The sequence below is a fragment of the Gallus gallus genome, chromosome 7 (assembly GCF_016699485.2).
Source record: "Gallus gallus isolate bGalGal1 chromosome 7, bGalGal1.mat.broiler.GRCg7b, whole genome shotgun sequence".
Classification (NCBI taxonomy): domain Eukaryota; kingdom Metazoa; phylum Chordata; class Aves; order Galliformes; family Phasianidae; genus Gallus; species Gallus gallus.
Genome location: NC_052538.1, coordinates 18,292,368 through 18,314,645, shown reverse-complemented (window position 1 = coordinate 18,314,645; position 22,278 = coordinate 18,292,368). Strand labels below are relative to the sequence as shown.

At 37.9% G+C, this 22,278-nt stretch overlaps 2 protein-coding genes and 1 long non-coding RNA gene across 14 annotated transcripts in view; 2 read left to right on the top strand and 1 right to left on the bottom strand.

Moving 5' to 3' along the window:
• LOC424167 (collagen, type XXVIII, alpha 1-like) overlaps nt 1–8,974 on the top strand; it is a 32,528-nt gene extending 23,554 nt beyond the window's left edge. The window contains exons 26-37 of the mRNA XM_046944056.1: nt 455–523; nt 1,887–1,955; nt 2,637–2,705; nt 3,531–3,611; nt 4,228–4,263; nt 4,584–4,620; nt 4,752–5,309; nt 5,819–6,015; nt 6,478–6,568; nt 6,662–6,742; nt 7,587–7,775; nt 8,196–8,974. Coding sequence (XP_046800012.1) covers nt 455–523; nt 1,887–1,955; nt 2,637–2,705; nt 3,531–3,611; nt 4,228–4,263; nt 4,584–4,620; nt 4,752–5,309; nt 5,819–6,015; nt 6,478–6,568; nt 6,662–6,742; nt 7,587–7,775; nt 8,196–8,203 — 1,485 coding nt within the window. The 3' untranslated portion in view covers nt 8,204–8,974. The remainder of the gene's footprint in view (nt 1–454; nt 524–1,886; nt 1,956–2,636; nt 2,706–3,530; nt 3,612–4,227; nt 4,264–4,583; nt 4,621–4,751; nt 5,310–5,818; nt 6,016–6,477; nt 6,569–6,661; nt 6,743–7,586; nt 7,776–8,195) is intronic.
• Nucleotides 1–10,224, bottom strand: part of LOC121113401 — a 48,909-nt gene extending 38,685 nt beyond the window's left edge. The window contains exon 1 of the long non-coding RNA XR_005861692.2: nt 10,126–10,224. This is a non-coding gene — a long non-coding RNA (uncharacterized LOC121113401). The remainder of the gene's footprint in view (nt 1–10,125) is intronic.
• A 114-nt stretch (nt 10,225–10,338) lies between these two features.
• BBS5 (Bardet-Biedl syndrome 5) lies at nt 10,339–21,240 on the top strand. 12 transcript variants are annotated; one of them, NM_001252031.3, is made up of 12 exons: nt 10,339–10,453; nt 11,403–11,485; nt 12,131–12,196; nt 13,669–13,718; nt 14,482–14,609; nt 15,441–15,576; nt 16,525–16,620; nt 17,140–17,202; nt 18,031–18,165; nt 18,282–18,365; nt 19,722–19,745; nt 19,851–21,240. In NM_001252031.3, the coding sequence occupies exons 1-12, from the start codon at nt 10,392–10,394 to the stop codon at nt 19,950–19,952; spliced, it is 1,029 nt and encodes a 342-aa protein (NP_001238960.2). In that variant the 5' UTR covers nt 10,339–10,391; the 3' UTR covers nt 19,953–21,240. The 12 variants fall into 12 exon arrangements, with proteins under 12 accessions (NP_001238960.2, XP_025007961.2, XP_040559375.1 ...); XM_025152193.3 differs by having other exon boundaries at nt 10,339–10,719; XM_046943599.1 differs by lacking the exon at nt 10,339–10,453 and adding an exon at nt 10,654–10,786.
• The last annotated feature ends 1,038 nt before the right edge of the window (nt 21,241–22,278 follow it).

Here is a 22,278-nt window from a genome sequence, read left to right as displayed (position 1 = left end):
GACTGTGGCTCTTTAAACACGCCTAATGTCTCTTAAAAGAATATAAATCTTTTTTCACTCTCATCAGTCTGCTCACTGTCTGAAGGCACTAACAAGAAAAGTATGCTAGAGCTGTGCCAGTGTGAACACAGAGTTTGACAGGCAGGAAAGCAAGAAGATTTTTGACTTGCAGAAAGTGGAGTTGATTTTGTGATATGGGAATTGTAATGCCTCTCTAACTACTGCATAACTGACCGTGCATGTCTTGATACGTTTAGACCACAAGCCACTGTTTAAACCCCAATATCCTTCTTATTCTGCCTGCAATTTTCGTGGTTTAGCACTGTTTATACTGGCAATGATCTGTTCAACAGTTTTCCTTGCCTTGTCCTGTTTGAGTACAGCAGATGCTGATAATTCTAAAGATAAATCAAACTTTGTATTCACTACTTATTTTTAAAGTGTCCATTTTCAGGGTGATGTTGGTAGTAGAGGACCAATTGGTCTCCCAGGTCCCCCAGGAGAAGGTCTGCCAGGACCAAAAGTAAGCCATTTAAACACTTACATCTTTTATCTTCTATTTTCTAGAAAAGAAAAATACAGTATAAAAATGTGTGATCATGCATACAGATATGTATGTTTTCTGTCTTCACACTACACTAGAAACAAGTAATCCAAAAGATACCTAAGAAGTACAGTGTCTTCATTTTGTAGAAGATCAGAAACATTTCTGCTAACCAGCCTTAAAACATTGCCTTTTTCCTACTGCAGGAGAGAAATTATAGGGTGATAATCTTGCACGAAAATCAGCAACAAAATATTGAGCTCCTGCAGACAGTAGATCCAATTTGGTAGCAAACATTTCTTCTAGCATTTGTCCTGACCTAGGATTACTGGTCTGGCAAGCACTTAGCAGTGCCTGTCCTATTTTTAAAGCTACAGGCAAAGTGCTGAGTTATTCTAGAATTCTTCCCTCTCCCCTTTTTTTTTTCACTCAAAGTAAATCAATAATATTCTAATGTAAACATAATTAGAATATACACCATGAAATGGTGTATGCCTGGAAATGAACATTTTCATTACCAAATGGATTTTTTTTGCTTCTACAGCTCAACTTCAGAAGTCTATTAATACAAAAGAACTGTTTCCAAACATGAGCATTATTGTAAAAGAACTAAACCATGACAAAAGTAAGGATTTTGCAACATCATAACGTATCACACATATAGTATGGCTCCATTCCCTTCCCACATGGCTAGGTGCATGGCTAAGCAGTGGGAAAGCACTAATACCACCTGTGTTACACTATACAAATGATCCTTATAAATGGAAGAAACTGAGAGTTTCACACAAGGATACTAGAATAGCAATATATGTATAAAATTAATACTTGTACTGTCTGTTTTGATTACTTCCTATGAAAAACTTATGAAACTGTAATATTTTCTCTGGAGTTCCTTTAAAAACCAGCTTGTACATTAGCAGCAAGAGATTATTTACAATGCCACATTTTTGTGTATCTACAAGTCTTACTGTGTAAGCTTAGTGGTGATGAATGATACCGTAGCATTTAGGAAATAACAGACCTCTCAAATCTTAATTCAATCCCCAGTGTCCCACCAACACAATCCATCCTTCAGTACAACATTCATTTCTGTCAGCAAGGTGCTTTAAGTTCACCAGCTATAAAGTCCTGAGTGACTTTTTTTTGAAATATCATATTATTCAAACCCAGTTGATAAAGGATAAAAGAAAAAGTTGTCAGCCAGAGCAGTCTTATCCTCCCTGCTTTCAAAAAGATATTGAATGTGGCAGAGGACTGACAGGAAATTATGCAGTCGTACAACAATATATTGTGCGTTTTCATTATGAATAGTGAATTAAACACATGCAGGGTTTCTTTCTAGGGAGCCACAGGACGCCCAGGGCTGCCTGGCCCTGCGGGACCTCCTGGTGAAGGCATTCAAGGAATTAAGGTAAGATGACTCCATGCTCAGTGTTCAATCTGACCATCACAGTATTAAGGAATTAAGAAACAAACCTCATGTTGTTTCTTACATGATAAGAGAGCCAGAGGTTGGACAATGAGAAAGTTAATATGAGCATCTACAAATTATGTTTTGTATCTACTGCTGTTAAAAACAGAAAGCCCAAAGGTTTATGGACTCAGGGAGGAGGAATTTTCAGAGAAAGATAGACTCACAGAATGAGCCAAAATGAAAAATAACATTCCTTCTTCCCCAGCCTCTCATGCCCATGGAAACACCTTGAAATAGTTACATGAACTACCTCCTACAGTAGAAGAATGTTCTTCATCATGGAGCTGGGTGTAATATTCCATTTTCCCCATAATTTGTACTTTTACATGAAACATATAAAAGAGATACAAGAGACAGAAGAAAGGAGGAATGAGAAGGAATAAAGTAGGTTGGAAAGAGGGAACAGGAGAATTAGATAATGATCAAGCAGTTTTCAAATGTAATTTTAGAGTAAACATACTACTGAAGTGTTTGAGAAATATAAGCAAGCCATCACAGTGCCTCAAGTGTGCCAAGACAGTTGTTAAAATGCAGCTGAAACACTTTGCTTAAACATTCAAAATTAATGCATAATGAGTGACTACAAAGGGTTAACATCTCTACCTGGATTATCATTAGGGGGAACCAGGAATTCAAGGAATGCCAGGACCACGAGGCCCCCCTGGAGAAGGGCTTCTGGGACAGAAGGTATGATATTGAAATCGGAGAGAATGCCTGTGACCCAAGCCAATATACTGAAAATGCTCAGTCCACTCAGCTCTCACTGAAGACATGAATTCCTTGAAAAGGGGATCAGAATGGAATAAAACTTCAGCCATTCACAAGATCCTCTTAATATTTTACAGCAGCATCTCTCTCTGCATTGCATATTTTAATATCATATGAGGCTTATCTTCTAGTGCAGCTAGAAGAAATACAGGTATTGTTTTTAATATTGTTGCCTTTCATTTACCCACAGTTATGCAAAATTTCATGAGTACATCAGTACTGAAAGAAAGGTGTGTTGAAATCAGTTTCTGGATGCGGTTGCATCAGTTCTTAAAGAATATAAAAACTCCCACAGCCTAACGGAAAACAAATCAAAAGGCACTATTTGATTGTTTGCTATTCTGAACACCTTTCCTAGGACAAAAAGTTTCTTAGAATGTTTCCATTACCCACTCTAAATATATTTGGTCCTGTCTTCTCAGTTTCCCTACTGATATCTTATTTTCCTCAAACACATTCACTTCCATCATGCAGTACCCCAAGTGTATTCCTGTCTCCATACACTTGTTTGGGATGGTTCATTTTTCAAACTGCTTGAGCTATACTTCTTCATAGAAATACTTAATAGTACAAGTTATTCACAAAATTCACAGATACTAATTCATTTAAACAACCTCTAATGAAGATTTCTAACTCTTGTCAGAAGCTGAAAGTGAATTCAACAGAGGCAGCTAGGAATAAATGTGAAAAATGTACTAAAAATTGACTTACACTTTCTGTCTGCTTACCTACATGACTTTGAAGGGAGATCGAGGAGCAACAGGTGAAAAAGGGAAAAAAGGAGAAAAGGGCGATGTGGGTGATCCTGGTTTATCCGGAGAACCTGTGAGTGATTTTTTTTCTCACATCTGTTTTCTTAAACTGCTTAATACTAAAGTTGGTGTGTGTTTTTCTTGCTATTTAACTACTCATAATCTGAAATGCTTAAGAAACTGAAAATATGAAGGTGTTTAAAAGTATAAGGAAGACATTTCTGTGTTAAATACCCCAATTTCAAAACGCAGATGTGGATTCCTTCTCAAGGCAGTGAAAGCCAACAGTCCTGTTGTAAGAAGATGGGACTGCGTAGTCCTATTATGTGGCTAGCAAGTAACAGTAGATCAGGCTTTCCATCAAAGCTGATGAACGGATGTAGGGAGGGAAACTTGTGATTTCTGCTGGTTTCCAAAAGCTAGAAAACAAAATGTACTCTTTTGTTCTGACATTTGCATGCTATTCACTATATGTAAACTGAAAATCAGTGATTCAACAGGAGATTTGAGGTCATCCACTACCTATAAAAGCCTTGCCACCTTAAAAGATTGCAGTATCATAGGAAAACTATTTGTTCTAGCAAAAGTTCTTATTAGCTATGTATTATTTTACTAATGCTACTGATGAAGTCATATTGTGAATTACAGTGTTACCAATTGCATAGCTTAATTAATGATCATTGTTACAGGGCAAAACTGGACCAAAGGGAGAGCAAGGCCTAACAGTAAGCAAATTCCATTATTTAAAACCCGTTAGGATGTGATTATAAACAAAATACAAGGTGCTATCAGTCAAAATCCCATGTACGTTATTCTAGAGAGAGTTTTTCTGGCTGTAATAATATAGAAAGAAACCACTTAAAGGCTTCTGGCTTTTTCTCATCTACTTCATGCTGATAAGGAATTTAAAATTCCTGATAATTTCACATATTATTCTTCTACATCTTCTTTTACAGTTAGTAAACAAAAACTTTGATAGTGTCAAGTTTATACATCATTTGAAAGAGACAAATGGTAAAGTATTTTTAATTTTTTTCATATCCAGAGAGAAGACATAATTAAATTAATTAAAGAGATATGTGGTAAGTATTCAGGAAAATTTTTAATTCCAGATTCTGCTTTTCTTCATAAAATTTGCATTTTCTTCCTTTGCAAAAGCACACCCAGTAGTCGCTGTGATCTGTTTGTTTCTTTGTTTTTTTTCCCTTTGCAGGTTGTGGTATTAAATGTAAGGAAATTCCTATGGAGCTTGTATTTGTGATTGACAGCTCTGAGAGCGTGGGACCAGAGAATTTTGAGATTATCAAAGACTTTGTAACTGCATTAGTAGACAGAGTAACTGTGGGCAGAAATGCTACCAGAATTGGCCTCGTACTGTACAGTTTAGAAGTTCAGCTAGAATTTGGTCTCAACAAGCATACAACTCAACAGGATGTTAAACGAGCAATTAGAAAAATGCAATACATGGGAGAAGGCACTTACACAGGAACTGCTATCCGTAAAGCAACCCAGGAAGGGTTTTTAGGTGCTCGAACAGGAGTGCGAAAAGTAGCTATTGTGCTCACCGATGGCCAAGCGGACAAGAGAGAAGCGGTGAAACTGGATATTGTCGTTCGAGAGGCTCATGCAGCAAACATCGAAATGTATGCAATAGGAATTGTCAATACTTCCGATCCAACACAGGCTGAGTTTGTGCATGAACTAAATCTGATTGCTTCTGATCCGGACAGAGAACACATGTATCTCATCGATGACTTTAATACTCTCCCAGGTTTGTTCACTGCAGTTTTATTCTGTATTATATCTGATGATTCTCAGAATAGAGGAAAAAAATGCATTATGTTTATGTAAGTTACGTTTTGATATGATCAGGGTTATTTACAAGGTACAAAATTATAAGAACCTAGAGATAAAGACGGCCTTCTTTTAAGGAGTCCTGGTATAAGCCATGATATGAAAGAGAACAACACCTCATGCCAACCAAAGATGTCACCTACAGGCTATAAAAGCAGTTGCCTGAACTGGCTTCCTAGGCACAGGAAGTGCTCATGCACTGCAGGCCTTCTGGATTGGAAATGTGTATCATGTAGAGGACTTACAGGCTAGTAAATCTGTGATAATAAAGAACATAGTTCAGAGAGCCTGGAATGATCTTAGATATGTAGAAATAATCCAGAGGTGTACTGGGTTACATGTGTATTATTCACATGTGTAAATAATCCAAGTTTCAAAAATCCATTGAATTTCTCAGTATGATGGCTTTTAACTTCTTTTGAACAGCTCTGGAGTCCAAATTAGTCAACCAATTTTGTGAAGATGAGCATGGTACCTTAATTTACAATCGTAATGGAAACGTTGCAAGCATAAGTGGACCATCTTTCCATGCAGTGTCTTCAAGTCCTTCATATTACATGCTTCAGAACAACAATATTAATGGACAAGCACTGTCAGCACAGACACCTGGGGTATCTACAACAGTAAGTCCTCTGGGTCTTGGTGATCTTTCTCAGCCATTGGTTCTGGTATGAAAATTCAGCATGTTTTATGAATGAAGGTTTTCTATCTATTTTCTTCTCTGTTGCCTGATGCAATATCTAACTTTTTTTTTTATTTTCTACAGGCAATAGGCCCTGTAGAATAAATAGGTCCTTTAACTTGCTATGCTCAGTGCTGGCTGTTCTGAATAAAAGTTCACGTTTTACATGCATGCAGAGATCTGCTGCCCACAGTTTAGTCCTGATACTGAGTTCAATACAGCAGGCTTAGGATTGACAGCCCTCCTGGTAAACCAATTTGGTAAGGTTAAAATCTTGATTCTTAGCATTGTAGTTAGGGTAGATAGGAAGGAAAAGTGTTAGGGAAACCTGTATATGATAATAGGCTTGTTCATTTTAAGACACTTCACAGTATTTGAAAAGAAAATAAAATGCTTATTTCAGACCAGTGTACCTACTGTGGTAGTTAATGAAGCCTATGAAGATAAACTAGAGGAAAAGGAACAGTCATCCTTGGTAACAGTGGACATTCGAGGTATTTTTATCACCATCAATTTTTTCAACTTCTAGTTACTTTTGGCTGATTAAGAAAATCACTGCCTCATTCTGTTGTTGTTTTTACCTGCAGCTGTGACATCGTCATTGCCACCATCTTCAGACAAAGTGCTGACATCATCTCTTTCAACTGCGAGGCTCACACCAAGGCCAGGTTATAGATCACACCCAGGGTTTCATTTTCTTCTCTCTTACCCTGACACTGATTTTATAATGCTTTAAATCAGAGTCACTGTGAGTCCATCCACTTCTGAAGATTTCATGAGTCCATGCTATGGAAAAGATGACATTTCAGGATTTTATAAAATCTAGTTGTATTTTTTTGCCAGTCTATTAACCAGTTCTTGTCTTTGCAAGTTCCAAATCCCACTGCTCATTACAGAGCAGAACAAGGTCAGCTATAACTTGAGGCAGAGATGATAAATGACACCAAAGAGAGAACACAGTGCCAGGTGAGGTGGGCCAGTGAGCAGAGAATTCTTTGGCCAGAAAGGGTCAGTCTCCCATCAGGAGATGAGAGGCCTCATTAAGGAGAGAAGATACACTGTGATTTCAGAATTGGACAGACTTCTCTTTCAGAAGAGAAACAGGAAAAAAAATGTTTAGTCATATGAAGGAAAGTATAGTAATGAGCTGACTGTTCAAAGGATTCATTCTTTTCATATGAAAAATCTGAATCATCTTTTCATCACTTTGGGGATTCACACTTCTGAATTCCAGTAGCAACATACTGTGACAGAACAACAACATGATAAAGAGCATGCCTCCTGGGAGCATGATATGACTAAGATAGCTGCCTAATGCTCTGTTATGTTTTTTAAGTTTCCAGATGCTAGTTGCCAATTATATATGCAGAACGTTGATGTAAAAATGTTAATCTTTAAGAGAAAGTATCTAAGTGTTCTATCTTCTGGTATTATTACAGTGAGTGACACCAGCATGTCACAATTGATTTTTACACAGAATTACCTACTTTTTTTTTGTTGTCACTTTTTAAGAAAGTGTTCTGGACCTCCGATGCAAGTTAAGGCTGGATCAAGGGCCATGCCGTGTTTATATCATAAAATGGTATTACGATAAACAGGCCAATGCATGTGCTCAGTTTTGGTATGGTGGCTGTGATGGAAATGCAAATCGTTTTGAGAGTGAAGAGGAATGTAGAGAGGCTTGTGTATTTTCTTCTGGAGGTAAGAATTTGTATCTATCTCTCCATTAATAACTGGCAAGTTGAAGCTCTTGTTTGTTCGGGTTAGTCATGAAGTATTAAGTATGGTATGTAAAACTGAGCCCGCTAATTTAAAGAACATTACCATTGTGAAGTCATACGTTCACTAACAACAACAAAAAAATCTACCTGTGCAAGCATACTTTAATTCCTTTTGTACATATTCAATAATGATTTAGTCCTTACGTAACAAAGCAACGCATTTCCAGCAGTATCAGGAATTCATAATTTCCTTCGATAAAGACCAGCATAGCACTTGTAGCAATCACCCTTCCTTATAATACTGTTATACAATCACTAACTTCATTTTAAATTATATATATGGCTTTGGAAAGCAATCTTTGGTCATTAAAAGTCACATAACTACTTTCCTCTCTTACAGAAACCTGACAGCTTACATGGATTCTGCAATGAAGTCTTCATTTTCTTTAAAGAAGAGTGTTCCCATACTGCTCGCTACTTTAATATCTCAAGCACAGAATATCAATTTCTGAATTACATGCAACTACTACTCAGGGTTTACCAGATAAACACAGCGAATACAACAGCTTGTTCCCTACGTGCTGTCCAGGACACAAGACAGGGAGGTAGCTGAGCTACCCACCTCTCCCAACCACATCTTTGTTAGATTTAGACCTTCTATCTATCAGCACTCCTCAGTTTCCAGTAATTAGCGAGGCACATGACAAATGAAATTAAGCACTTCCACAAATTTGTATAGGTGACTATGCCAGTAGCTGACATCAACAAGTGAGGTTAGTTCATGCCTAAAATGGTTCTTGTCATATGTTTCTATTCTGAAAGCCCTGACTTCTAAATGCATTTTAGTATTTTACTGTTAAAAACTCATTTGACTTATGTTCAAAGCATCAAACTAAGCAGAGTTTACTCTTTGTTGCCTGTCACTGCCATGTGGCTTTTTACATCTGTTTGCATTTATTTGATATGTCTCTTATTTCTTGAATTATATACTTAAAATCAGCTTGTTTCCAATAAACTGTTTCTGGTTTTACTGCTAGAATAGAGAGTGGATAAACAGTACCTTTACAGAACTGAAAACTGATCTCACTACTAAGTTACAGCTAGATGTGTTCCTGATTATACATCTGGCTTTCTACCACAGTCCCGCTAGGGAATTGCCACAGATCAGGCACTCCTGCATATGAAGCCAGAATGTTTGCTTTTTTTCTTTTCCTGAACAAACAGAAATTGGAAATTTGAATTAGGCCTCAAGAATTTCATTACATCTAGTTGCTTCACAACTTCCATAAAAATTTTAAGGCACATCCAAGAAATGGCTGGATTTTAAACTGAGGCTTCTCCATGACCCCCTCTCTCTGTCTGCCCAGTACCTTCCAGGCTGCTGCAGTAGCCATGGCTGGGCAGCTGGGACAGGACAGGCTGTTACTGTTTTCATTTCATGGAGCTTTGTAATGGCTTCCAGGCGGGTCACAATGGATTCCCTGCAAATTCAAGAGCCCACTCCAGCAAAACAATTATCAGTGGAGAGGTTTCTTCCTGGGATTCATACTTCCACAGAATGGCTGAGGTTGGAATGCACTTCTGGAGGTCATCCAGTCCAACCCCCTGCTCAAGTAGGGTTCCCTAAAGTACTTCACCCGGGATTGAAACCAGATGGCTTTTGAACATCTCCAGAAGAGACTCCACAACTTTGCCAGGCAACCTGAGCCAGCACTCACAATAAATAAGTTTTTCCTCGTGTTCACATGGTTAAACATTGTTTACACCCTGTAGTTCAGTTTGTGCACATTGCCTCTCATCGGGCACCGCTGCCCCATTCTCCCAGTGCTGTCCCTTCAGATACCTGCACACTGATCAGATCCCCCCCTGGGCCTTCTCTTCTGCAGGCTGGACAGGCCTGGCTCCCCACAGAAGAGGCGCTCGGGTCCCTTTATCATTTCGGTAGCCCTCTGCTGGCTGTGCTCCAGGAGCTCCAGGTCTCCTTCACACTGAGGAGCCCAGCACAGGACCTGCCTCAGGCTCTTCTCCACAAAGCTGCCGTCCGGCAGGCCAGCCCCAGCCCCTACTGATGCAGGGCGTGATTTTGGAAGGAGTTTGTTGAGTTGGGAGGGGGAGGAGGGAATGGTAAAATACTACAACTAAAGGATATTCGTCTAGATACACTTTTCAAGTTATTCTAAATTAGAAGTATTGTAGTACAGCCAAACTAGTTGAAAAAAAAATTAAAAAAATCTATTTAAAACTATAATTCACCAAGTTTCACACATTTTACATCTACGAGCCTCACAGGGTTGTTTTTGTTTAATGTTCATCCACAGTGTGACCGTTACCTTGTACCAGACACATCTACGGTACGAGGAAAAGCCGCACCCAGCGGCCCGAGGCGCCCTGCCGTCCTTCACACAACGCCCACACACGCCGTTCCCGCCAAAACGCCCCCGGGCATCTCCTGTGGCACCTCACGGGGCTCGGGGCGGGGCGGGAGAACGGGCACCGCCCGCTCCAAGGCGGCAGCCAATCCCGAGCGCTGCGGGAGCGCCCCCGTTGCCAGGGCGGCGCGAGGCCTCGCCGGAGGGAAGCGAAGCAGCGGACAGCTATGAGCGCCGTGCTGGACGTGCTGTGGGAGGACAGAGATGTCCGCTTCGACATCTCCCCGCAGTGAGTGACACTTGCCTGTACCGCCCTTACAGCGGGGCTGCGGGGACCCGGCCGGGGCGGCCGCAGTTATCGCTGCCTGTTGGTAAACTGGGTGAGGCCGCTGTGAACAGCGCGGTGCGTGCCGGGACGCCCTCGCTGTGATGGCTGCTCCGTCACGTGACGCGGAGGGGCGGGAAGAGGCGGCGGGCGGGCTGTGCCGTGCCGCTGAGGTGCCGCTGAGGCGCCGCTAGGTGGCGCTTTTGTCTGCTGAAAGCTACCACCCAAACGTAGGTGTGAGTGGGGGTTACGGGAGGGGGGGTGTTTGTTGTCTGGCGTTGGGAAGTCAAAATAAACGTACGTTTCGGGGCGGAAAAGGGAATTCGTTTCTTGGGAATGCCTTTGTATTTGCAACGTCTGTGTACTGAGGAGTTTCGGCTGCTTTGCACGGTACAATTGTAATACAGCAGAATTTCACACCGGCTCTGTGGTTGAGCGGGCAGACTTGTTAAATCAAGCAAAATGGAAAAGTGGAAGGTTTATGAGGGCGTTTCACTTGTCAGCACGCACCTGGATCTTTTGTGCAACCAGCTGTGCCCTCAGCTCGGCTCCAGGCTGGAGGGCCCCGAGGTACGAAGCACACACTGAGGTCCTCCAGAGCAGCTCCTTGCTTTTCTGCCCTGCTCTCACGTGCCTCATAACGACCTTCAGGTGCAGTTTGCTTATCACCTTTCCTACACAGTTATTTACTGTTACCATTTAAAAATAAGGACACTGGTATTTTTCATGTGCTCTGTGTGGCAATAACAACTTCAGGTATGCGTGGTTGATTTGTGTGTGGGCATATATGAATTTTCTGTAAGGCAATGCACTAAGGAAAGGGAAGTGAGTGAGGGAATATAAATGGGCCTCCCTGTGAGGGTAAATATAATCTTTCATTAGGTTGGTTTTTTTTGTTTGGTTGTTTTTCCAGACAAATGAAAATGAGACCTGGAGAAGTCCTTATAGACTGCCTGGAGTCCATTGAAGATACCAAAGGAAACAATGGAGACAGAGGTAACTGCTTGTTCAGGGAAACTGTAACCTTCCTACTAGTTAATCTATGTCTGTTTGAGAAAATGAACCTTCCTGTTTCACAGATCTGTTTCTGCTGGGAGTATTTTCAAATAGTATCTTGTTCAGTTACAGGAGGTGTAAGTAAGTAAGGCTGCCAGCATGCCCAGTGACCCTTCCAGGGGCAGGATGCCTTGCTGTGTAGGGCATAGAATCGAAGAAATTTGCATGTGATATAAAGAGGCGAGGTTATTCATGAAGTCAGCTGGGTACTTAATGCACTGTCTGCCCCTTCTCCTCTCCCAGAGCAGTTGTGCTCTAATTGTGTCTCTGCTTTTTTTTTACCAGTCAGGTGGATATGGAGTCAATTACTGTTTGGGGTTTGGTTTTGAGGAATGCTGGTATGTAGAGAGGTTCTTTCATTTGTTCCTTTTTGTTGGATTTCCCTTCCTGGTATTAAAGAAAAAATTAGGGGAGTAGGAGACGATTAGAGGTTGTCCTGCGGGGATATCCTGCTTTTCTTCTCCCTACCAAGAGGAAGGAATATTATGGTGTTGCAAAACTAGAGGTAAATATTTATCATAGAATTGCATGTTTACTTTAATGGTAGCTATTCAGATTAAAACTATTTACACCCTTTATTTCCAGGTAGACTGCTTGTGACAAACTTAAGGATTATTTGGCGCTCATTGTCATTGCCCAGAGTTAATCTCTGTAAGTATTCTCTCCTATTAAACGATTGAAAATATTCTGTTTCCTCTGTGGCAGCATGCAATGCATTCACAGTACCATAGGTTGCACTACAGAATAGTAAAATCTTGGCCTGCTGTTTTGTACAGTCTGAAATAAACTGCTATTGATGAATCTGTCTGTAATATGGGAACTGTTATTTTAATTCTTAGCAAAATGTTGATATTCAATGACAATTTCTCAGGACAGAAATTGAAGAGTATTTTAGACACATCTTTTGTTTAACCTGTTTGGAACTTTTTTTTTCTAAAAAGAAACATAAGTTTGAGTTTCTTCATAACTTGCATTACTTAAACCTCATGTTGCTGCCTGTTTAATTCACATACAGTTTTTATTCTCCAGAAGTACCTACCTTTCTAAATTTGCTATTGTGAGCTCTGAATAAGCTTCTAATTTTAACTGTGTGAGTAGCCAGCTAGTTTACTGGTATTTAGTTTGCTGAAGTAGGGCCAAGATGCACTTACTCAGTATCCAGATCATTTCCAGTGCTCGGTTCCTGAAAGCCAGTCAGTAATGAAATCTCTTCTGCTCCTAAGCAGTGCAAATTATGGTCTCTGACTGCGTGTTCTTCTGTATGTGCTCTCTCATAGATGTGCATGTGCACAAGTGCACAACACAAACATGCTGCCAGAACTGAGCTTTTGGAGATGCAAAATCTTGCAGGAGCAAATCCCAGTTCTTCTTTTCTTTTTTTTTCTCTTTTGGAATCTGGCTGGGCTAATTTGTGTTAACTTGAATAATTGGTATGAGTAGATTTAGCCCAGTACCACTTTATGACTTCAGTTTTATGAAGAATGTCAGGGATGGGTTCTCCGTTTCTATTTTGTGTCAGAACACTGCTGTAAAGATGCAAAATGAAATTTATACCTTCTTTTACCTCTTCTTATTTCTTCTCCACTTATACTTTCCATTTTGCTGCTGTTTTTTCTTTGTTACCTCCTTAATTCTTTTTTTTCCCCACAAAGTATTACATTGCTATAGAAATGTTTATTTCTAAGGGTAAAATTTAAGTGTGACTTCATGATGTAATGGGCCTTCTTTTAGCGTTACTGATAGGATGAGAGACAGCAATAAACAGTTGAAACAAGGGAAACTGAATAGATACTAGGAGAAAAATGTTCACCACAATGGCAGACAGACAGTGGTACAAGCTTCCAGAGTGGCTCTGGAAATATTCAAATTTGGAAATACCTGTTTACTTCTTTGGAAATACCCAAAACTGAGCTGAACACTACCTTGAGCATCCAGATGGAATTAGTTCTGCTTGGAGAAGAGCATTAGAGCAGATGACCTCCTGAGGTCTTTGATCTTTATGATGAGCCACAGTATGGAATTCTTGAGAACAGCGCCCACAGCTACGGAATTCAGTGCTGTGCTTCATAATTTTGAGTACTCGTTTTTCTCAAACCTGTTCTTTTTTCTTCCTTCCCATGTAGCTGTTGGTTACAACTGCATTATAAATATAACTACAAGAACTGCCAACTCAGTAAGTTTCAAAAAATACTTTTTAAAATACTGAAAGAAGGTGTAATTTGTTATTTTTATTTATTGCAGTGTATGAATCTTAATGTTTACTTGCAGAAAAAGCAATAAAGGAATTTAGTTTGGGAGAGTTTGACATATTTATATAGAAGCATGATTCTAGTCAGTTCCCCAGAACAGTAAAACTCTTGTAATCACACTGTCTGGTGATTTTTCTCTGTTCTTGATAAGTGAAATGCCTGTTAGTTTGTTGTGTCTACAGCTAACAAAGATCTAGAAACAATAATTTTGTGCAAGAAAGCTCTCAAATGCATAGCCTGATTGCATGCAACTGTGAAGCCATTTGTTTGGCAAGCAGCAAAGAGGTAGCAGTGAGATTTTGTAGGTTCCTAAGCCAGCCACACGGTAGATGCCAGCTCACCAACTGGTCTGTGTATGGCATGGATGCTCAGCACGCTCATCACCCTTGGCTTGCACAACCTTCCCATTCCCCTGGCACAGCTACCAGAGCCAGGGTATTTTGGGAGCAAAAAGAAGGATGGTGACTCTGGATGATAAGAAGCAATTACTACAAATGTATAGCAGCCAGGCTTCGTTAGTTCTGCTGATGGAAACGCTAGCTCCCCGTGGAGGTGGGAAAAAGAAAGAAATGAAAGACAACAGTAAATTGCTAGACAACAGTAGATCAGTGGTAGAATCAGGATTAAACCACTGGATGTGTGAGCTACAATACTGTCAAAATATTAAATTTCAAATTTTCCTTACAGAAATTACGGGGACAGACAGAAGCTCTGTATATATTGACTAAATGTAATAATACACGATTTGAGTTCATATTTACCAATGTTGTTCCTGGGAGTCCCAGACTCTTCACTTCAGTTATTGCTGTGCACAGGTATCATACTTAAAATAGCGTTTGTTCACTTATGAAATTCAGTGGATTAAATACATGGGGTTACTGCTGTTGGTGGACTGTCCATATTTAATATTGACAAAACTTTTCCAAAAGAGGACAACACAATCTTTAGAAAGAGGAGGGAGAATGCTCACAAATTCTACTAGATAACTGTATGGAAAGAGAATTAATGTATGTCAGTAGTGGTCATGGATTAATTTCTCTCTATAATCCCTGCCTGTGATTGTTGACCATGTAATGGAAATGAGAGTTCTAAACAGAATTTAACTCTGACTAAAACTCTGACTTGAGATGGATGTTTCTTTCCTACTTAAAGGTAAGCCACCTGAATGAATGTACGCACAGTGCACTACTGCTGCTTTCTATTTAAGAGCTGTGGAGTACTGATAATAGTACACGTTATTGGATGTTTGTGTTGTGAGTACATACGATTAGATGATTGTGACTTAACTAGCAATGAAAAATAAATCATTTTTATGCCCGTGCTATGTGTAACATGGGAGCAATTTATGCTTTGCAGTACAGGTTGGGAGATGACAGTCTTAAGGAAAAGAAACATCTTAACGTGAATACAGGAGTTCAAATGGATGTTAAAAGAAACCAAAACAAACAAACAAAAAAAGCTCTTCTAAGTTTAAAAGTGATTTGATTAAGGAGAACTGAAACACAGTGGTTTACATTGATGAAGATTTACTAGTACTCTTGTTTCTGTACAATAAGAAAAGTTGAAAGTACATAACGTTTCACATTGTTACTAAAACAAGCACTGAAAATACTGAAATTGTAATCTGGTGTTTTTTACTTTTTCAGAGCTTATGAAACTTCGAAAATGTATCGTGATCTGAAGCTGAGAAGTGCATTGATTCAGAACAAGCAACTGAGGTTGTTGCCACAAGAACAAATATATGATAAAATCAATGGAGTGTGGAATTTATCAAGTGACCAGGTAAAGTGAAAAATGAGACTGTGTTGACTGCAGTGAAGTTAAAATGTTTTGGGTTTCATCTAGCAATTGTACTACTATAGTTTTGTAACCTCAGAGGCGATACCCTAAATTCAGCTCATTAGAAGAGCTGACTTCATATATTTACCATTTAGCACAACAAAGTTCTCAGCAGACCAAAGTCTACATGACTCAGCTAATGTGCAAGGAACTAGATATGCACCTGTTAATAAAAGATATTTGTGAGTGTAAAGCTCTGTATCATCCTGAAAGGCAATCTTGCTGTTTCCAAAGTGCTCTGCTGCATGTTTGTATGTTTACTTGCAGCCTTGACTACTTTATAAGACTATAGTGTCTTTTGATTACTGGAAATTGAAAATATTGAAATGGAAATCTATGTCTTAAAATTTGCAGTAATAAAGAATTCAAGGAGAATATTGAAAATATTTCCATTATTATACATGGATGTAGTTAGAAGTATTAACCAGAGCTGTGAAACAAAATGGGAATTGTTATTTTTGTCTGTGTAGCTTTAGTCCAGAATGGAAATGGGATTCATCCTGACAAGCTAAGAAGTTCTTTCCCCTTCGTTCCCTTGGCACACATCTACACAATTGCCTAAGTTTAACCCACATGCCATTATACTTACTCTGTATGCCAATTCCAGATCTGTACAGTTAAGAACACTCTCAGTAGGTCTGCCATGCTGTGATTTGATACTGCTTTGCTGCAGCAATAGGAACTCCCAAGTGATTTTCAACTTGGGTGTTGTATCCTTTAAAGATAGGATCTTGCTTCCTAGCAGTCATTAATAGCATTTTCACTGGTTTCTGTGGGAAAGGATCAGGCCTATATCATACTAGTGATAAACAGGTATCAGTAATCATCATGTCAAGGGGGAGAAAGGCTCAGTATTTCAAAGCAGCTCTTAATGTATCTTTTCTTTAATAGGGAAATCTGGGAACGTTTTTTATTACTAATGTGAGAATAGTTTGGCATGCAAATATGAATGACAGCTTTAATGTCAGCATACCATATCTACAAATTGTAAGTATCTTAAAACAGCCATTTTCAAAATGAAATGTGATAAGTTCTGGTATTCAGTTAACGCTCCCATCTCACACTGACCTAGAATTTCATGTCCTGATGTCAGGGAGAAATTTGGTCTTAGCAGCATTAACTACAGGGTGGATTTCTCTTCTGTCCAGATGAATTGGAAGCTTTCATTAGCATGTTGAGATGTTGAGGAATGGCTTGTATTTTTAATTTCTAAACTACTTACTCTTGTGCTCTGTGTCAGCTGCATGCCCTGAGACTCATGAGCTGCAAATCTCGTGTTGGAAAATGTTTTATCAAAAATATTAATAGTCCACTTTTCCTGAGGCTTTACTGTTTCATAATTGAAATAGAGAGAATGCTGGTAGCCAAGCTTCCAAGAGGTATAATAGTAATTACTACAGTGTTCAAAAAAACCAAAACAATAAAATAATAATAACTTTTTTTTAAATGCTATCAGGTATTTCCAAAACAGTTTTTAAATGTTTTTTTTTACCTGTTTACCACTAGCGTTCAATAAAAGTAAGAGACTCAAAGTTTGGCTTGGCTCTTGTGATAGAGAGTTCTCAGCAGGTAAGAAGCTTTAATAGCCTTTAAATAGCAGTTTTCAGAATTAGATAACTGTGTATATAAAATGTTACAGTACTGCTTTTAGGCAGTACTTACAGTTTTCCTTTGGTGTGGCCATTAAAAGACAACTTCAAAAAATTCATCTTCACACCTCTTAAAATGTCAGCATGTTCAGGTAAATATGGCTGTTGTGAGTTATAGCATCTCTAAGCAGAGCAACAGTAAACCAGCCTGACCAGTTTAAAGTATTTAGCTGTTACAGACTGTGTCTTCTGGCAGATTATCTTTGAGACCTAATCTGTATTTAAGCACTATTTTTAATCTTTCTCAACTATGTGTGCTTTGCTCTAAGAAACAAATTCACTTTTCTTCAATTTGGCCTCAATCAGAAATGTTTTTAATGATGATTTAATAAATAGATAAGCTTGTATATAAAGTTCATTTAACATTTTATTTAGTAATGATCTCAAGGACTAAACACTTGCTGAGTAGCTAGGAGTAAATCACTATATCACTTCGTAACTTCCCCCACCTTTCTTAGATCTTGTTTCTCTAGGTAGGATGTTTGTTTCCCATTTATCTAATGGGCTAACAGTTTAAAGCTTATTTATCTCCTAAAGAGACATTATCGTTGTTTTTTGTTTCACTCCTGGTTTAAGTGGCAGGCTAAGATACCAAAATACAGGTAATGTTTTTATCATCAAAAATTGAATTTGCTATCATTAAACTACAAATCCTCACTGGGGGGAGGGAGGGTTTAAATTAAATTTAAAGGAGGGAGTTGTTTAAATAATAAGCGATAATAAATGTCTTTTTTTCTCTGTTACACAGAGTGGAGGATATGTACTTGGTTTTAAAATAGACCCTGTGGAGAAACTACAGGAGGCAGTGAAAGAAATTAATTCACTTCACAAAGTTTATTCAGCTAACCCTATATTTGGAGTGGATTATGAAATGGAAGAAAAGGTAGTCTATTCATCTGTTTTAATTAGATGCAATATTGTGTTAGCAAGCAGTAACAAAAATACATTAAATGTGTATTGGATATATGGGTTTATTTACTTCAGTGTTTTAACTTTTAGCCTCAATCTCTTGAAGACCTAACAGTGGAGCAGGTTCAAGATGATGTGGAGATAGAACCTGGTGAACAGACAGATGCTTTTGTGGTAAGCTTTTCCACGGGAGGGGGGGTAGGGAGGGCTGGGAAGAAGCTTATATTCAAATATAAGTGGCATACAGTTTTAATCAGCTGCAACTAAACTTTCTGCAGTTAAGCACACCTACATGCTTTTTAATCAAAATCCTGATTGCTGCGTGCATTTATTCTGGGTATGTTTTTTTAATCTTAGCACAAACTATTATTCACAATAAACAGGAGTAGATAGTAATAGTTGTATGTAGTTTCTCCACATATTAAGATTGTGATTAGCCGCACAGTACAATCAAATACATGATATTAAAAAAAGCCTTTCTTCCTTTCTTCTTTTGGGACAGATTCATAGGAGTTGACATCTGTACATTCAACTGCTCATCTGAGATTCAAATTTAAAAGATTTTTAGAAAAGCAACAATAATTTAGAGCAAATCCTGCCAACTGTTGCACACCTGTTTTTATCAGTTTAGGAAATGATATTAGTATCCCTTTCCCTGTATTTCAGAAAATAATAAAATAAAAATAAAATTAAATGCATTAGGCTGTCCAGGAACTTAATGATCTTCCTTCTGGGAATTTCCAAATTTACTTGCAACCCAGAAAGACCTGATTCATCTGATTTCACAGGTAGAAGGTGTTCACATGCTAACCATAACCATGGTTTCAGCATGGTTCAAGGCCTTTTCCTTAAAGGAAGATCTTGCTTGTTTTCTTGATGGCTTTGTCACCTGAATTAAAGCTCGGGTTCTTCTTCACAAATACTAAGTTCTATAGCCTGCTGGTCCAGAGACTTACAGAGCTGCAGATATTTTCTGAGTTCGAGTCTTAATTTCTCCACACAGAATTGGAAAGACAATAATTTTCACAGGCCTACGTGGAAGAGTAGAAAACTGATTAACCGTGCAGTTACCCTATGTTCATTTCTTATATTGAGTGTAATGTTGACTGCATTTTAATACTATTTACACATTTTATGTCACGTTTTTTTAAAACTGAATAATGCTGCTGTATATGAAGCAGAAAATATTAAAATGCTGATAGCTTGCTTGCTGATTAAAATTGTATTCCCTACGAAGTATTTGTTAGCGTAACAAATGCAATGTGAAAACGTGATTATAAAATCTTTGTTTATTATGTTGGAAAATTCAGAGATGGATGTTATTTAATGAAAACAGTCCTTAACTTCTATCAGTACCCTTTTGTAATTTCAATATAGGAATTACTTTGATCTCATTTATAAAACAGAAATAAAGAACATAATGTTTTCTTGAAGAAAATTTACCAGTTTTCACCCAAAAAATTACTAGCAAACTTGTATTTAAACTGTGATGTTTTTCTCAAGGTTTTGAGTTGTTTCTTTCTCTTATAGGCTTATTTTGCTGATGAAAACAAGGTAAGAACATCTTTTTTTTTTATACTGTTAGATTTGTGTTGTTATAAATTGGATAATTAAAAGTATACTCTTATTTTTCTGTCTAATATCTTGCACATTCAAAAGCAACATGATCGGGAGCCTGTGTTTTCAGAAGAACTAGGACTTGCAGTAGAGAAGCTAAAGGATGGATTCACGCTCCAGGGGCTCTGGGAAGTAATGACCTAATTTAGATGGTTATGTATTGTTTCCCATCCATTGAAAGACTCTTTACTGATTCTGTGAGATCTGTGGATTATCGAACAATATAAGAATGGCAGCAAAAGAACATGCCAAGGTTAAAAAAAAAAAACAACCAAACAAAAAAAACCAGGCAAATATTATATAATATGAACTAAGGATATGTCATAAAAGGAAGGTTATTCGAAACATTTGAAGGTATAAAAGCTACTACAGGAATGATGGCTGCCATTTTATTCCAGCTACCATTTTATGGTGCACAACCACTACTATGCTAAAATGCTGTGTGGTACATGTTTTAGTTCTGCCTTGTGGTTGCCTGGCTGCTGCTGGCATACAAATACCCAGGTGTTCTTAGCATGTGTCATGGTTTTATGATGCTTTTCTTTAACTGAATCAGAGCAGTGAGCCTCTTCCTGTAAAAGCACAGGGTCCATTCTCTTGTTTCAGCCACCAGTTTCTGTCAGTTAGCTGCACTGTTGCAGTTTTGTGTCCTGCGTGGCTATACACTGTCCTGTGACCTGCTGCCAGGAACAGCCACACCATCCATGTTGTTTTACCTACAAATATGCCAGAAAAGGAAATTTCTACCATTTTGACAATGCAGTATATAGTATACAGTTTTATGCTCAACTTAAAGTATTCACATATTTTTACACAGCAAATTGTAATTATAAGTAATATCCCAATATAGTTGAGTCAAATTTCCATAATTTGTTTCATTCTGTGCAGCATGGACAACCCTTCCTATCTGTGTTGGTTGTGTCATTGAGCCAGTGTTATGTTACTGACAGCTTTTTGACAAAAAGCAATACCATTTCAAATACTAGTTTTCACATCTCATCATTTATGAAGAGTTGTTTCACATATCATTCCAGGTACTTTATTGTAATTGGCTATCTTCAAGTCATTTTCTCTTTCTCTCTCTTTTTTTTTTTTTAAGGGATGATAAAGCACACACATAAATAGATTCTGTGTCTGAGTCATTAGACCTTTATGATGTTATGTGTTAGAAATGAGTCATTTACTGTTGAAGGGAAGATGCAGCTGTTACGTTTTCTAGGGAGATAAGACCTCTGTAGTATTTTCTATAAGTGGAAAAAGTCAAATGAGCTGTCCATTCAGCTGTTGTTCAGCAGCTGACTGTTACAGTAAAGCATAAAATATAATTGTGGTGATTGTAGTAAATCTTTCGAGGTGTATATTTCAATGAAACACTACCTATGCTTGAAAATAAACCATGATTTCAATAAACTTGAGTAATGTTATAACTGTATATCTTGCATTCAAATAGTTGTCTTTTTGTCCTGTTTCCATTACATTCAAAGAAAAATATGTACTATATGGGTAAAAAACATACTCTGATGTACTTTGCTGAAACAAGGTGTATTAAACAGCTTCAGATTTCCTTTGTATTACCACCTTATGCTCCCAGTCTAAACTGAATTTTCACCATATGCGTAATTATTCTAAATTCACGGTTCTTAAACTACTTGATTAATTTGGATCTTTTACCTTAAATTGAGATTAAAAGAAATTGTTTTTGTTAACATCTATTTAATAATGTACATATGTTGTATTACATAGTTTTTTGTTGTTTTTTTTTCCTTGTCTGTTCTACTTCTTATTAGATACTGTTTTCAGTTTTGTTTTACAGCAGCTAATAAGTTTCTAAAATAACCAATCCCTTCACGTTTATAGGTGATCTGAAATGCAGAATGATTGTTCAGAGGGGAGAGGTAGACCTAATTTTAAATTATTGTTAAAAACAGTACATCACCTGAATAATTTATACTTTAAGAATTGTTTATTTCTAAATAAACACAACCAAATCAGTGTTAAGAAGCAGCTCAAAATTCAGTTTTATTATCTATATCTTAAAAAAATGCTAATGTGAGATCTGTAGTAAAAAATGTATAAATTATCTCTATTCTAAAATAATACAGTCAGGATTTTTTAATATTTCTGTGACTAATATCTCATTTAAAATCTGTAGCAAGGCAATGTATTAAGCAACTTTCTGACAAAGTAAACAGTCATTACAGCTGACACGTTGATTAGCAATACTTGTATTTGAGAATACTGATAAAGTGTATGTTTATGATCTTGCTCATAGCTGTCTTCCTGAGGGTCAGATTCTGCCATCCTTACTCACGTCAGGTAATTTCTTACACTGCAAGTAATCTCATTGATTAAATGTGGAGAGTGATGGCAAAACCTGACCATAGTGACTAAAAGCAACAGTTGCTTCTTTCAGTCTTTGACAGCTGTGAGAACAACTCTTTATTTTTTTCCAAACCATGCATCCTAAATT